We start from the raw sequence: 18,147 nt of genomic DNA, 5'->3' as shown, positions 1-18,147 counted from the left end.
AAACATTTTAAAAGACACCTAAAAAAAATGAACAGAGTTCTGCTTCCAGTGATATCAAGACCAATTCTCCTATAGATAACAATTATGAACAGTAGACAAAACATTTAAAAAAAAGAAAGAGCTGAAGGCACTGGGATGCACACAAAGCCGGCAGAAACTGGAGGAAAAGCAATACCAAGGAGATGAGAAAGACACTGGGTGTGCTTCCCCCACTTTTTGTTTTTTAATGGCTCTTTGTCTGAGGCATACCTCAGGGGGCAACTAAAATTCTGAAATAAAAACTGCAGTCTTTCTGTTTGCAAATCAGAAGGCAGGGTGGAGACAAACACATCAGCTAACAAGTGAGGAAGAAAACCCCAGAAAGGAAAGGGTCACAGACAGAATCCTCAGTTCTTCACAGAAATTCTGTCCTAATCGGTGGCTGACTCACGAAGTACATATTCAAAGCAGAATCCAAGCAGCCCATCTAAGTACAAAAGAATAGACTAGAGATTTCAGCTGCTGCTCACTACAAGGAAGACAGCATTTAGAGTCTGTGCCCAGCTAATTTAACTGACTGCTAAAAGAAACAAACAAAAAATCAATACTCCTCAAAGAATATAATAGGATCCAGAGATCCTATAATGAATTATTCGCAATATCTAGGATATAATCCAAAGTTACTCGATGTAAGATAAAACAGGAAAATGTTACCATGTGCAAGAGAAACAATGATAATCAATGAAGACAGGCCAAGATGACTCCAATTTAGAATAGCAGACACAGGATTTTAAAACTCTTATTACAAGTAAGGTCAAGCCCACAGAGAAAATATGCTCAAAATGAATTTAGAAAAATAGTAAATTTTAGAGAAATATAAATTACAAAAGAGAATTAAATGGAAATTCTAGAACTAGAGAGTACAATATCTAAAAAAAAAATTCACTGGCTAGGCTTAACAGAGTTGATATGACAGAAGAGTCAATAAATTTGAATACTGATTAACAGAAATTATCAAATTTGAAAAAGAGAGAAAAAACTGAAAAAAAAAACAGTTTTGTGATCTGCAGGACAGTACCAAAAGGTCTAACATACATGTGGCTGGAATCCCAGAATGAGTAGAGAGAAATGGGGCTGGGGAAAAATTTTTGAAGAAATAAGAGCTGAAAGTTTCCCAAATTTGGTAAAAGACATAAATTTATGGATTGAAAAACTTGGCAAACCTTGAGCAGAACAAAGAAAAACCACACCAAGGTACAACACAGCCAAACTGCTTAAAACCAAATACATATAAAGAGAAAAATCTTAGAATTAGCCAGGAAAAACAAAACCCGTATTACACACATCATACACGGGAACAACATAAGGAAGGCTGACTTCTCACCAGGAAAAATGGAGGCCAGAAAACACTGGAATGACACCTTCAAAATATTGAAAAGAAAAAAAAGTCAACCCAGAATTTCAATATCCAGAAAATATCCCACAAAAATAAAGGAGGGGAAGAATAAATGCAAATTAAAAACATTTTCAGAAAAATGAAAACTAAGCAAAATCATCACCAGTCAACCTGTACTACAAAAATTGGTAAAGGATTTGATTTGGGCCAAAGGAGACATTCAGGAGGAATGAAGAGCACCAGAAATGGTAAGTAAGTGGGCAAATATAAAAGGCTTTTTCCTCTAAATTACTTTAATACACTTAGCTGTTTAAAGCAAAAATTGTAACACTGTGTTGTGGGATTTATAGCACATATAGATATAAGGCATATGACAACTAGAGCAAAGACAGGGGATGGTAAATGGAATTATATAATGGCAAGGTTCTTATATTTTACATGAAGGGGTACAACGTTAACTTAAAGAAGACTGAAAAGTTCAGGATATATATTGTAATTCTTATGTCAACCAAGCTCCCACAAAGTAATAGTACAAAGAGCTGTAGCTAAAAGAACAACAGAAAAGTTAAAATGGAATTGTAAAAAATATTATTAACCCGAAAGCAGGCAGGAAACAGAGGAAAAGAGAAACAAATAAAAAAAGTAGAACAGAAAACAAATAGCAAAATGAAAAACTGAAATCCAACCACTTTAATAGATGCATTAAATATAAATGGAATAACCCTCCATGTAAAAAGCAGAGACTCCCAGACTGGATAAAAAGGAAGACCCAACTACATGCCATGCACAAGAAATACAATTTCCAGCAATATATAAAGAATAATATGTTGTGATCAAGAGGAATAGGAAATTGATTTAACACTGCAAAGTTAATAAATGTAATTCATCACAGTAACAGAATAAAGGAGGAAAACCCCTGGAAACATTCCAGATGCCCATCAACAGAACACATAAACATCATATATTGTTGGAATACAACTTCGCAATTAAAAGAAGGAAAAGGATACAATGATACAATGACAGGGATCAGTTTCAAAACCATTATGTTGGGTGAAAGAAGCCTTACACAGGAGAGTGCTTAGTATATGATTCTATTTATACATAAAATCCTACAACAGGCAAAACTAATCCATGTTAAAAAAAAAAAAATAGAACAGTGGTTGCCTCTAGGTAATGGGGTTGGGTAATGGGAGTTTGGATTACACAGGTTTACACAGTTTAAACAACTGAATGCACCTTATACTCTAAATTTTTTTAAACCATAAACAAATATTAAAGTCTAGTTAATTATATGCACACTAAAATGTTTAGGGTTGAAGGGTACTGATGCCTGTAAGTTAATCTAAAATACATTTAAAAAAAAGATCAATGAATGACTATAGATGTCATAAAGCAAATACAGCAAAATATTGTAGAATTTAGGTGGTGGATATACGGGTGCTCATTGTATAATTCTTTCAAGATTTCTGCAGTTTAAAACCCAGGGACAGATCTTTTCAAATACAATTCCTTGCTACACTCCTTCAGATACACTCTGTGAACAAATTAGGTTTTCTCAAATATCAGAAACAGTAACCCTAGCTGTTTTAAACTTTTATTCCCTCTATACCCTTATTACAAAAAAGATTTAAAGCAGCTGTTAGCCTGTATTATGGTGATAGACTTTTAGGGTTGGAAGAAAGAGGCAATAAGACTTGCTTATACCTGTAAGTCCCAAACTTTAAATATTCGTTATCAACTTTTGAAATTCCTCAGGATTTAGGGGATTTTAGGTTGAAAATTTCTAATCTGGTCCAACTCCTCCTTTCCTAGGTATAAAACATTTATTCATTAGAATTCTCTCCTCAAACTAGCACTGTAATACATTACACTATAATGTGTCTAATCAGTAAGGGAAGAAAGGTGGAAGTCTCCCAACCTACTCATTGCCATGAGGAAAAGCTGATGATTATGAAAGAGAAAAGTGGGGAAAAGCATGTACGAAGCAGTGCATACCTCCTGTTCTGCTTGATAAAGCTTGACGGTGATGTTCCTCTGGAAACCCACATCACTGGCATCATAAAACACCCCGAGGCTGGTAATAACGATTGGATAGAGAACTCGGAAGCTCACGCTGACAACTCGGTCCTCAGAGAGCCCTGATGAAGTGTCTTCCAAAAGACTGAACGCCTCAATTTCCTGATTCAAAACTAAGGAAGTAATGAGAAACGGAGTTTTACATAATCAAACAAAAACAAACTTTTATTTTACTAATATGAAGTGGGCTTGATAGCAAAATCTAGATAATTATATGTTATATAATTCTTTCACAAATGGCAATAAATTTTTAAAGTGCTTCAGAAATATGGCTGCTTCCAGAAAAAAAAAAAAAACTCATTTTGAAATTTAAGAATGAAGTTTTCAACTACATCTAAGTAAAATATTTAAGAACTACTTTAATAAACTTTTTTTATACACGTGTGCGTCTGTATGTATAAACGCTACAGGGGAATATTAAATTTAAAGGCATCTATTAGGAAAGGTTGGATAAATGGGGATAATAAAAACAGTACTAATTGCAGTCATAAATAATGAGTAAATTTAGTCTTGCTCTGCAAATTCCAAAAATCCCACGTCTTGTTGAGCAATTTTTGTGATGTCAGGCAATTATCACAGTACGAAAGTAACTGAAATCACTTCAAATAACAAGACAAGCACATCAAACACAGTAAGCATTTCTGACCACCTACTATGTGCCACCTCCCATCATATTTAATCTTTACAATTACTCTATGTGGTTGTGACATTATCTCCAGTTTACAGATTAAGAAAATGAGGCCCAGAGATACATCTGATTAAGGTCACAGAAAGTGGCAGAGCCAGAAATCAAACCCAGATTTATTGACTTCTAATTCAGTGCTTTTTCTATCTCCTCAGAGCTGTCTAATCAAAGCCAAAAACAGTCCTTTTTGGAAAATTTTCTCAATTACCATAAATGAATCAGGATAGATTACATGAAGCAGCTAATATGGCTGAGAATATCAGTGTCACCTTGAGAAATAACATAAAAACTTATTTTAAAAGATTATTTTATCAAAGTTCTTTGTATTTTTTAGAGCTGTGGTTTTCCAACTTTACAGATCACACAACCCAGTTAAAAACATTTGTACACATATTAATGTCATATTTATGTACAAAATATACACATATTAATGTCAGTTAATATATTCAATATTAATAAAGATTACATTTAATTTTCAGATAAAAATAAATCCTGTTTTCTTCCCAAACTCCAGCAGATCATTTGGATCCCTACTTTAGAGTTCCTAGAATGCTATTTTACACTTAGTAGATGCTCAATAAAATGTGACTAAATGGAATTGATGGCTCCTTCCCAATTACACACATGAGCAGGAGGGAAAAAAGGAGGATACAGATTTTGTCATGGGCTGGGGCAAGCACTGGCCGGAGAGTCTAGACTCCAAATATACTGGATAATAACAAAAGTTTTTCTCTTTAATATACTCAGTAAATAGGATATCCAGAGTGAAGCATGTCCATTAAAGGCAGTAGGTTAAGCACACTATAACACAACTATTTTCTACCTAAAACAAATGCTCCTTGAACTTAAAGCTACCTGGACACAAGATAGCCTGCTGCTTTGATAATGCTATTAATCAAACTTCTATACATCCAAGAGTATCACAATGATTAATGTTCACGGCGACCTTAAGGTATTTAAATAAATCTAAATGCCATTTAAATTATCAAAGAGATAAAATTAGGTTCAATGGTAATTTAGTTATATCTATTTTTAAAAATTGGTAACCTAGGTATTATATATATGAAAATTTTCTATTAGTGAAAAACTCTACTCTTTTACCATTAATGAATAATAGCACTTAAAATAGTAAAAGTCTGGTTAATCTAAAGGTAAGGTTTCTTAAAATTTGGTTTGGCTTGGTTTTGGATTTCAAACATAATTTGTTCTAGGCTACTCTTACATCATCAGTGATACAATATTTTATTAGGTTCATGGTCCCTTTGGGACCCCAGTGAAAGCTAAAGCACCCTCTCCCCAGAAAAAAACAATCATACACAAAATTTTGCTTACACTGTTAACTAAATGCATAGACATCCTAAGTAAGAAACCTCTGCTTTACAATGCAGACCTGAAAATATGGTCCAATTTATTAAAAAATATGACTGCAACCCAATTTTATAAAAAGGCAGGTCCTTTAAAAATAACAATATTAAATACTGAACATGTCCCAGGAACTATTCTAAATATTTCATATGTATCAACGTATTTCATCCTCAAGTCAGTCCCTATAAGGTAAGTACTGTTTACCCCCAGTTTACAGATGACGAAACTGAGGCACAGAGTAGTAAATAATTGTTCGAAGGTCATACAGCTAGAAAATGATGCAGCCTAGACTTAAAGCCAGGAGGCCTGACTCCAGAACCCACGCTCTTAACCATTACACTACTGCTGCCTACAAAGGCAAGGTGCACATAATTATAGAGGTGTGACAAATCTTAAAACACCTGAAGTCATAATCAGTACATTTAAGATTTGCGAGAGTTTCATCTCCCTTAGAACCACAGCTGAACATAATGGGAAATGCTAATAAATAAAGATATACAGGTATAGAGTTATCAACTTTCTAAAATTGGTTCCCTGGTAAAACAGAGAACCTAACTAGGATCACCCTTCTTCATCCTCATCAGAACTATCACAAATTTTTAACTGTAAGGAATAAAAAAATATTACTTGTATTTTCAATTTTTTTTACTATTTGTTTCTCTTGCAGAAGCTTAGGCAATAATTCTTAGAGAAAGCTGAGTCACAATATTTGTATCAAGGCTATTATAAACCAGCAGGCTGGTGAAATCAGCAGTTTTCCTTAAGTTTAAACTTCAGTAACTCAGGATTTGTCTATGCTTAAGGAATTTCCAGATGCGTTTGAATCATACTGAAAAATAAACTCTCCTGGATCCTAAAATTACATATCTATCTATGAAGAGTCTTCACAGATGCCCAGAGTGGTTAGTCTGTCAGGAAGGATGAAAGCTACATTTTGAGGCAAGTTTGATTTTAGTCCGCTAAAAGCAGACCACGGTACTTATTCAGCTCAACAACTCTTCCTCAACATCAAACCTGTGCAGTAATCCCCCGCTCCCCAACCTGCCATCTGTGGTTTTGCTTTTCAGTTACCCACAGTTAACTGTGGTCCAAAAATATTACATGGAAAATTCCAGAAATAATTCATAAGTTTTAAACTGCATGCTGTCCTGAGCAGCATGATGAAATTTCATGCCATCTATCTCCACCCTGCCTGGGATGTGGCCCATCCCTTTGTCCAGCATATCCCACCGGTGAGTCACATAGTAGCCACCTCAGTTGTCAGACCAACCCTCGAGGCATCACAGTGCTTGTGTTCACGTCACCCTTATTTTACTTAACTAAGGCCCCAAAGCGCAAGAGTGGTGATGCTGGCAATTCGGATATGCTAAAGAGAAGCCATGAAGTGCTTCTTTCAAGTGAATGGGTAAAAGTTCTCCACTTAATAAGGAAAAAAAAAATCATATGCTGAGATTGCTAAGATCTACCGCAAGAATATTCTGTGAAGTTGTAAACAAGGAAAAAGAAATTTGTGCTAATTTTGCTGTCACACTTCAAATGGCCAAAGTTATGACTACGTGCAGGAAAAGTGCTTAGTTAAATGGAAAAGGCATTAAATTTGTACAATAAGATATTTTGACAGAGAGAGACCATATTCACATAAATTTTATTATAGTATGTTGTTGTAATTGTCCTATCTTACTATTACTTACTGTTATTAATCTCTTACTGTGCCTAATTTATAAATTAAACTTTATCATCGGTATGTATGAACAGGAAAAAACACGGTATACACAGGGCTTGGTTCTAGCAGGATTTCAGGCATCCACGGGGGGTCTTGGAATGTATCCCTCGTGGGTAAAGGAAGACCAGTGTATACAGCAGTCGTAAGGCTGAGGAAAAAGACGACTTACCTGGATTCGTGATGTTGAGTAGTTTGCAGGAATAAGGATCTTCCCTGTCTTCCACAGGCACCTCACAGCCATGAGCACCTATTATGAACTTCACAAGCACACTGAGAGATGCGTTGGCATTAACATCAGTTACTGATCTTCACCTTGCACATGCATGTTTCCTCATGCCCATTTCAGAGCTTTTACTTTGAGACACTAGTATTTATTAGGATTAATAATAACTTAATTTTTTTTTTTTTTTTTTTTTTTTTGCGCGAGGTACGCGGGCCTCTCACTGTTGTGGCCTCTCCCATTACGGAGCACAGGCTCCGGATGCGCAGGCTCAGCGGCCATGGCTCATGGGCCCAGCCGGTCCACGGCATGTGGGATCTTCCTGGATCTTCCAGGACACGGACCCGTGTCCCTGCATCTGCAGGCGGACTCTCAACCACTGCACCACCAGGGAATCCCCTAACTTAATTCTTCTAGTCTAGCAAAAAGGGGGAACAGGCAAACTAGGAGTTGCTAACTACCAAGTGACTTATGTGTAAGCCCTCTACTGCAGGACTACATTAAAGCAAGAGTGGGTACGTTCGGCCTGGCCACCAGCAAATGCTCATGCCATTTAACAGCAAACTACGGTAAAGACAACTTCTTATGCCCACACGTAAAAACACATCTATACCTGCAATCTCCTTCACTCGCTTTCTTCTATTTCACAAAGTGTTCCTTTTGCTTGAGCAGTCTTTCTACCCCAGAAGAGGACCCCTCCTCTCGTAGACCTTGCTTCACTAGCCACCTGTAACCCATGGCTCCTTCCCTACACATTATAAATACGATGAAGTCTGACATTAATTTCTATCCACCTACCATCCGTCCTTGTCCCCATCACTTCCTTTACAGTGAAGTCCTACAAAGGAACATCTAAAACTGCAGCCTCTGGTTTCTCATTTCCCACTCATTTTATAAAACGGAAATTTTAGCTTCAGCACCCACCACTTCCACCGAGATGTCTACCACCAATACAACTAGCAATCTGCTGTTCAGTCAACAGACACTCTTCAACTCTTCCCTACTTGACTTCTCTGGGGCTCGACAATGCAGGTCTCCTTAGAAAGTTCTCTTTCTCCACGTGGCCCTGCTCAGTGGGATCCCTGGCTCTTCCTGCCCAGCTCATCCATTAGCGTGGATATTCCCCCAGGGCTTTGCCCTGGGATCGCTTCTCACTCGACTCACTCTTTCCACTTGCTCTCCCTGGACAATTTCTATCCCCAAAGCTTCAACCAGCCTGGGAATGATTCCTGAATTAGCATCTCTAGTTTAGACCCAACTTCTAAGGAAAAGATCCATGAATTAATCGTACATCTTCACCTAGACGGCCCACAGACAGCTGTGTACTACAGTCTGCTGCTACTGGGTCATGAGGGCCAACTGCAAAATTTTCAAGAATTTTGTGAGCTGGTTATTAAGCACAGCTTTTATTAAAAATTAAATTTATAAACTTACAATTAAATACATTATATTAAAAACAAAGGAAATAAATGCTCAAATTCATCATTTCTTATTTATTTCTCTATCATCTCTGATGTTATATGTATCCACTGTATCTGTATGATGGGGATATTATAATGGTGTGCCACTGCCTATCTTCCCCAACTCTGTGTTCAGAGACATCACATTAGTCGCTTGAAACTGGCCATGGTGGGAACACTTAAAGCATGGAAACTGGCAAGCACTACAAATAAGGGTTTGATTTATTGTTCTGTTGACTGTCTAGACTTAAAGTGATGGAGAAAATGTTAGTATTGCAGATCAAACTTAAAAATGTGACATGTTTGTGGCCATTCCATTGTGAATAGTACAAAAAATTGAGGAAATACTCTTCCATTGTTCAAAACCTATCATCTGATTCAGCAAAGACGTCACTTCATTGACTAAGCGTAGAGTTCTGTCACATACCTTAGTTGTCACTTAGTCTTAATCTTTAAAGGAAATACTCATGTCAGAACTACACTCTCGTCAACCGCAGCCACAGGTTGGTTATAGATACAGAAGTCTGGCAAACAATGACGCATTCTGAGAATCAATATGGAAGTTATAATAGAGAGCATTATATACCTATTATCTGTCAATTATGTGCTCCAGTCTTCATATCAATAAAATTTATAATAAACATATACATACATATAAGCATGCTTTTCTTCAGAGAGCCAGTGAATAAACATTTACCAGCACAGGTACATGCAGATACCTCAAACTCAACAAATCACAACTAAGCTCCTTCCCCAAGAAACCTGCTCTTCTCATCTAGTATCAATACATTTTGTCTTAATTGATGATTTCATTATTCTCCAAGTTAGAAAGCTAGCAACCATCCTAGAGTCCTCTTCCTCATTCTACATTCAATTACCTTATTTCCTTACAAGGTCACCACTTTAGACAAGGACTGCTAAGGGGCTGAGCTAAATAGGTCTCACCGGCTCCCTGAACTCTCAACACGTTGTTCTGCACAATCTGGTCACTGCCTACCTCTAACAGTTGTAACAGTTATAAGCCCTCCCTTCTTTCCTTTTTATATGATAATCTCTCTCTCTGCTTCTCTTTCCTTCCCTAAGTGCTCTCTCTCACACTCACCCACAAACACATATACTCCCTACCCCATAATCTCTGCACTCCAGATACACAGAACTGTATGGAATTTCCCAAACACTCCAAACTATTTTGTATCTATTTAATTCATAGCACATATAACATTTTATTACACTATTACATCTATTTCCTTCTACTAAACTCCAAGCCTCCATAAAGACTCAGGCTATATGGTATTTATCTATGTATTCTACTATACATAGTATACTACCTGTATACAGAGGATACTTAATAAATACTTGTGAAATTGACAACTTACACCTTCACTACAAAGGCTTTTAATTAAATAGCGTCCTTGAAATATATGTGGAGTCTGGCTCCCTCAGTGAAATGCAAGACCTGAAAGTAAGCCATAACCACAGAAATGAAAACGGTTTCTTTTACGAACGGCCAATTAAGGCAGAATACCTTTTATAAACAACTAGCATTTAGAATAAAAGTATAAACAGAAATGAATAAATGTGTTAAATTATTGCAGATATTTACCAAATTTGTTTTTTTTAAGCTATCTTCAATAGTTTTACTAGATCCACAAAATTACTCTGCCCCAGGAAGAAGTTTCCGGCTAATATCTACTTTTATATAGGTATCCCATCATTTTTATAAAACAAATCAACAAGCTTACTAAATTTAAAATAAGAATGCTATGATAACAAATAAATTACTGATGAATGCCTGAACGTTAATTCTACTCATTATATTTAGCTCTGAGTCATTCCCTCAATAGTTTTTGAGTGTCCTACTCTGTGCCAAGTTAGGTTCAAGGTGCTGGAAATACATCAATGAAAAAAGCTGAAGCCCCTATGATCATAAAACACAGTCCAGTGAGGAAAGACAATTTATAAATATACAACTAAATATAATAAACGTGCTAGTTGGTGATATGTATTATAAAGAAAAATAAAGTCAAGTAAGGGAAGACAGAGTTGGAATAGCGCTATGATATCTAAACAGAGACCTGAAGAAAGTGAGGAAGTGAGCCATGAGGACATGCAGTGGAGGAATGGTACAGGCAGGGGGAGCAGCAAGTGCAAAGGCCCTGAGGCAGGAGCACATTTAGGGTACTGAAGCACAGTGAGGTGGCCAGGGCAGGAAAGTAGATGTAGATAAGGTCAAAGATCACAGTAAAGACCTGGGATTTCACTCTGAGCAAGAAGAGAAGTCAGTGGAGGAATATGAACAGAAAACTGACATAATTTGACTAATTTTAAAAGGATCACTCTGGCTACTGTATGGAAAATAAAACACAGGGGATCAAAGGTGGAAGCAGGAAATTCAGATACGGAGGCTTCTGCAATAATCTAGGTGAGGGGTAATGGTGGCCTAGACCAGGATGGTGGTTCTGATAGCTGTGGTAAAGGTGTTGAGAAGTTGGATTCTGGATACAATGTAAGGTAGCACCGAGAAGATATGCTAATGGATCCGATGTGGCATATGAGACAAAGAAAGATCAAGATAACACTGTACTGTAAATTGTAAAAACCTCATATTTTCCTGACACCTCAGCATCCCCACAAACAGGCTGAAGCATCCCGCCCCGATGACCAGGTCCACTCGGGTGACAAGGCTGGTCCCTGCCACAAGTTCCCCTTCTTGCCCTCCCCTGACACTGACCTCGTGACATTCAAACCCAACAGTGAAATATCTCGCACCTTCTGCTTGTCCTCTCCACCCTGACCCCAAATAAAGACCCCTGCCCACGGGTCCTCACTCTCTCTCGGCTCCCCGCCTGCTTCGGTGAGCCCGCTCCTTGGACCCTCTTCCCATTTGGCCCCCTGTGTGGTGTGCCGGGCCTCCGTCTCTAGGACCTGTGAGCATGACAGATCCTTTCACTTCCAATGCCTCTCCCAGTGTAATTCCCATTGCCGTGCTGGAGCGACCCTTACAGACACAATAAAGGGGACTCACTCCTCCACTCACAGCTCAGACACCAAAGTTTTCATCTGAGCAACTGCAAGAGATGGGTCATTACTTTCTGAGATGGGAAAGGCTAGAGGAAGTGCAGGTTTTCAAGGTGGTTCTGAGGGTAGTGATGACTCTGAGGCCTTTTTTTCACTTGCTGGGTAATAGGTTCTACTATCATTGCGATCCTGAACTAGAGAAACCTGTCTTGAAAAAGAATGAAAGCTGCTATGAGTGGCTCAAGGGGAAGATGGTGGAAGAGTAAGACGCGGAGATCACCTTCCTCCCCACAGATACATCAGAAATACATCTACACGTGGAACAACTCCTACAGAACTCCTACTGGACTCTGGCAGAAGACCTCAGACCTCCCAAAAGGCAAGAAACTCCCCACGTACCTGGGTAGGGCAAAAGAAAAAAGAATAAACAGAGACAAAAGAATAGGCACGGGGCCTGCACCAGTGGGAGGGAGCCGTGAAGGAGAAAGGTTTCCACACACTAGGAGCCCCTTCGCGGGTGGAGACTGCGGGCGGCGGAGGGGGGAAGCTTTGGAGCCGCGGAGGAGAGCACAGCCACAGGGGTGCGGAGGGCAAAGCGGAGAGATTCCCGCACAGATGATCGGTGCCGACCAGCACTCACCAGCCCGAGAGGCTTGTCGGCTCACCCACCGGGATGGGCGGGGCTGGGAGCTGAGGCTCGGGCTTCGGTCGGAGCGCAGGGAGAGGACTGGGGTTGGCGGCGCGAACACAGCTTGCACGGGGTTAGTGCACCACGGCTAGCCGGGAGGGAGTCCGGGAAAAGCCTGGACCTGCTGAAGGGGCAAGAGACTTTTTCTTCCCTCTTTGTTTCCTGGTGTGCGAGGAGAGAGGATTCAGAGCGTTGCTTAAAGGAGCTCCAGAGACGGGCGCGAGCCACGGCTAACAGCGTACACCCCAGAGACGGGCATGAGACGCTAAGGCTGCTGCTGCCGCCACGAAGAAGCCTGTGTGCGAGCACAGGTCACTGTCCACACCTCCCCTCCCCAGAGCCTGTGCAGCCCGCCACTGCTAGGGTCCCGGGATCCAGGGACAACTTCCCCAGGAGAACGCATGGTGCGCCTCAGGCTGGTGCAACATCACGCTGGCCTCTGCCGCCGCAGGCTCACCCTACATCCGCACCCCTCCCTCCCCCTGGCCTGAGTGAGCCAGAGTCCCCAAAGCAGCTGCTCCTTTAACCCGTCCTATCTGAGCGAAGAACAGACGCCCTCCCGCGACCTACACGCAGAGGCGGGGCCAAATCCAAAGCTGAGCCCCGGGAGCTGTGCAAACAAAGAAGAGAAAGGGAAATCTCTCCCAGAAGCTTCAGAAGCAGCAGATTAAAGCTCCACAATCAACTTGATGTGCCCTGCATCTGTGGAATACCTAAACAGATAATGAATCATCCCAAATTGAGGAGGTGGACTTTGAGAGCAAGATTTATTTTTTTTCCCCCTTTTCCTTTTTGTGAGTGTGTATGTGTATGCTTCTGTGTGAGATTTTGTCTGTATAGCTTTGCTTCCACCATTTGTTCTAGGGTTCTATTCGTCCATTTTTGTTTTATTTTTACTTAAAAAAAATTTTTTTTCTTAATAATTATTTTTTAATAACTTTATTTTATTTTATCTTACTTTATTTTATTTTCTTTTATCTTCTCTCTTTCCTTCTTTCTTTCTTCCTTTCTTTCTTTCTACTTTTTCTCCCTTTTATTCTGAGCGTGTGGATGAAAGGCTCTTGGTGCTGCAGCCAGGAGTCAGTGCTGTGCCTCTGAAGTGGGAGAGCCAACTTCAGGACACTGGTCCACAAGAGACCGCCCAGCTCCACGTAATATCAAACGGCGAAAATCTCCCAGAGATCTCCATCTCAAACCAACACCCAGCTTCACTCAACGACCAGCAAACTACAGTGCTCGACACCCTATGCCAAACAACTAGCAAGACAGGAACACAATCCCACCCATTAGCAGAGAGGCTGCCTAAAATCATAATAAGGCCACGACACCCCAAAACACACCACCAGATGTGGACCTGCCCACCAGAAAGACAAGATCCAGCCTCATCCACCAGAACCAGGCACTAGTCCCCTCCACCAGGAAGCCTACACAACCCACTGAACCAACTTTAACCACTGGGGACAGACACCAAAAACAACAGGAACTACGAACCTGCAGCCTGCAAAAAGGAGACCCCAAACACAGTAAGATAAGCAAAATGAGAAGACAGAAAAACACACAGCAGATGAAGGAGCAAGATAAAAACCCACCAGACCTAACAAATGAAGAGGAAATAGGCAGTCTACCTGAAGAAGAATTCAGAATAATGATAGTAAAGATGATCCAAAATCTTGGAAATAGAATAGACAAAATGCAAGAAACATTTAACAAGGACCTAGAAGAACTAAAGATGAAACAAGCAACGATGAATAACACAATAAACGAAATTAAAAATACTCTAGGGCTTCCCTGGTGGTGCAGTAGTTGAGAGTCTGCCTGCCGATGCATGGGACACAGGTTTGTGCCCCGGTCCGGGAGGATCCCACATGCTGCGGAGCAGCTGGGCCTGAGAGCCATGGCCACTGAGCCTGCACGTCTGGAGCCTGTGCTCCATAACGGGAGAGGCCACAACAGTGAGACAGAAGAACGGATAAGTGACCTGGAAGATAAAATAGTGGAAATAACTACTGCAGAGCAGAATAAAGAAAAAAGAATGAAAAGAACTGAGGACAGTCTCAGAGACCTCTGGGACAACATTAAACGCACCAACATGCGAATTATAAGGGTTCCAGAAGAAGAAGAGAAAAAGAAAGGGACTGAGAAAATATTTGAAGAGATTATAGTTGACAACTTCCTTAATATGGGAAAGGAAATAGTTAATCAAGTCCAGGAAGCACAGAGAGTCCCATACAGGATAAGTCCAAGGAGAAACACGCCAAGACACATATTAATCAAACTGTCAAAAATTAAACACAAAGAAAACATATTAAAAGCAGCAAGGGAAAAACAACAAATAACACACAAGGGAATCCCCATAAGGTTAACAGCTGATCTTTCAGCAGAAACTCTGCAAGCCAGAAGGGACTGGCAGGACATATTTAAAGTGATGAAGGAGAAAAACCTACAACCAAGATTACTCTACCCAGCAACGATCTCATTCAGATTTGATGGAGAAATTAAAACCTTTACAGACAAGCAAAAGCTGAGAGAGTTCAGCACCACCAAACAAGCTTTACAACAAATGCTCAAGGACCTTCTCTAGGCAAGAAACACAAGAGAAGGAAAAGACCTACAATAACAAACCCAAAACAATTAGAAAATGGGAATAGGCACATACATATCGATAATTACCTGAAATGTAAATGGATCAAATGCTCCCAACAAAAGACACAGATTGGCTGAATGGATACAAAAACAAGACCCATATATACACTGTCTACAAGAGACCCACTTCAGACCTAGAGACACATACGGACTGAAAGTGAGGGGATGGAAAAAGATATTCCATGCAAATGGAAATCAAAAGAAAGCTGGAGTAGCAATTCTCATATCAGACAAAATAGACTTTAAAATAAAGGCTATTACAAGAGACAAAGAAGGCCACTACATAATGATCAAGGGATCGATCCAAGAAGAAGATTTAACAATTGTAAATATTTATGCACCCAACATAGGAGCACCTCAATACATAAGGCAAATACTAACAGCCATAAAAGGGGAAATCGACAGTAACACATTCATAGTAGAGGACTTTAACACCCCACTTTCACCAATGGACAGATCATCCAAAATGAAAATAAATAAGGAAACACAAGCTTAAATGATAAATTAAACAATTGATATTTATAGGACATTCCATCCAAAAACAACAGAACACACATTTTTCTCAAATGCTCATGGAACATTCTCCAGGATAGATCGTATCTTGGGTCATAAATCAAGCCTTGGTAAATTTAAGAAAACTGAAATTGTGTCAAGTATCTTTTCTGACCACAACGCTATGAGACTAGATATCAATTACAGAAAAAGATCTGTAAAAAATACAAAGACATGGAGGCTAAACAATACACTACTTAATAACCAAGTGATCACTGAAGAAATCAAAGAGGAAATCAAAAAATACCTAGAAACAAATGACAATGGAGACACGATGACCCAAAACCTATGGGAGGCAGCAAAAGCAGTTCTAAGAGGGAAGTTTATAGCAATACAATCCTACCTTAAGAAACAGGAAAACATCTCGAATAAACAACCTAATCTTGCACCTAAAGCAATTAGAGAAAGAAGAACAAAAAACCCCCAAAGTTAGCAGAAGGAAAGAAATCATAAAGAGCAGATCAGAAATAAATGAAAACGAAATGAAGGAAATGATAGCAAAGATCAGTAAAACTAAAAGCTGGTTCTTTGAGAAGATAAACAAAATTGATAAACCATTAGCCAGACTCATCAAGAAAAAAAGGGAGAAGAGTCAAATCAGTAGAATTAGAAATGAAAAAGGAGAACAACTGACACTGCAGAAATACAAAAGATCATGAGAGATTACTACAAGCAACTAAATGCCAATAAAATGGACAACCTGGAAGAAATGGACAAATTCTTAGAAATGCACAACCTGCCAAGACTGAATCAAGAAGAAATAGAAAATATGAACAGACCAATCACAAGCACTGAAATTGAAACTGTGATTAAAAATCTTCCAACAAACAAAAGCCCAGGACCAGATGGCTTCACAGGCGAATTCTATCAAACACTTAGAGAAGAGCTAACACCTATCCTTCTCAAACTCTTCCAAAATACAGCAGATGGAGGAACACTCCCAAACTCATTCTACGAGGCACCATCACCCTGATACCAAAACCAGACAAGGATGTCACAAAGAAAGAAAACTACAGGCCAATATCACAGATGAACATAGATGCAAAAATCCTCAACAAAATACTAGCAAACAGAATCCAAGAGCACATTAAAAGGATCATACACCATGATCAAGTGGGGCTTATTCCAGGAATGCAAGGATTCTTCAATATACGCAAATCAATCAATGTGATACACCATATTAACAAATTGAAGGAGAAAAACCATATGGTCATCTCAATAGATGCAGAGAAAGCTTTTGACAAAACTCAACACCCACTTATGATAAAAACCCTCCAGAAAGTAGGCAAAGAGGGAACTTTCCTCAACATAATAAAGGTCATATATGACAAACCCACAGCCAACATCGTCCTCAATGGTGAAAAACTGAAAGCATTTCCACTAAGATCAGGAACAAGACAAGGTTGTCCACTCTTACCACTCTTATTCAACATAGTTTTGGAAGTTTTAGCCACAGCAATCAGAGAAGAAAAGGAAATAAACGGAATCCAAATCGGAAAAGAAGAAGTAAAGCTGTCACTGTTCGCAGATGACATGATACTATACATAGAGAATCCTAAAGATGCTACCAGAAAACTTCTAGAGCTAATCAATGAATTTGGTAAAGTAGCAGGATACAAAATTAATGCACAGAAATCTCTTGCATTCCTATACACTAATGATGAAAAATCTGAAAGTGAAATCAAGAAAACACTCCCATTTACCATTGCAACAAAAAGAATAAAATATCTAGGAATAAACCTACCTAAGGAGACAAAAGACCTGTATGCAGAAAATTATAAGACACTGATGAAAGAAATTAAAGATGACACAAATAGATGGAGAGATATACCATGTTCTTGGATTGGAAGAATCAACATTGTGAAAATGACTCTACTACCCAAAGCAATCTACAGACTCAATGCAATACCTATCAAACTACCATTGGCATTTTTCACAGAACTAGTACAAAAAATTTCACAATTTGTATGGAAACACAAAAGACCCCGAATAGCCAAAGCAATCTTGAGAACGAAAAACGGAGCTAGAGGAATCAGGCTCCCAGACTTCAGACTATACTACAAAGCTACAGTAATCAAGACAGTACGGTACTGGAACAAAAACAGAAATATAGATCAATGGAACAGGATAGAAAGCCCAGAGATAAACCCATGCACATATGGTCACCTTATCTTTGATAAAGGAGGCAGGAATGTACAGTGGAGAAAGGACAGCCTCTTCAATAAATGGTGCTGGGAAAACTGGACAGGTACAAGTAAAAGTATGAGATTAGAACACTCCCTAACACCGTACATGAAAATAAGCTCAAAATGGATTAAAGACCTAAATGTAAGGCCAGAAAC

General features: G+C 39.2%; 1 protein-coding gene across 2 annotated transcripts in view; it reads right to left on the bottom strand.

The window, feature by feature from the left end:
- The window catches only part of B3GALNT2 (beta-1,3-N-acetylgalactosaminyltransferase 2), a 57,820-nt gene that overhangs the window by 25,569 nt on the left and 14,104 nt on the right, over positions 1-18,147 (bottom strand). For both annotated transcript variants that reach the window (XM_082854242.1, XM_082854243.1), the window contains exons 3-4: positions 7,394-7,494; positions 3,371-3,564 (exon numbers count right to left, since the gene is read on the bottom strand). In XM_082854242.1, coding sequence (XP_082710368.1) covers positions 3,371-3,564; positions 7,394-7,494 — 295 coding nt within the window. The remainder of the gene's footprint in view (positions 1-3,370; positions 3,565-7,393; positions 7,495-18,147) is intronic.

The sequence above is a fragment of the Leucopleurus acutus genome (assembly GCF_964270905.1).
Source record: "Leucopleurus acutus genome assembly, chromosome: 14".
NCBI lineage: Eukaryota > Metazoa > Chordata > Mammalia > Artiodactyla > Delphinidae > Leucopleurus > Leucopleurus acutus.
The sequence above is the reverse complement of the archived record's forward strand: the minus strand, read 5'-3'. Positions and strand labels throughout refer to the sequence as shown.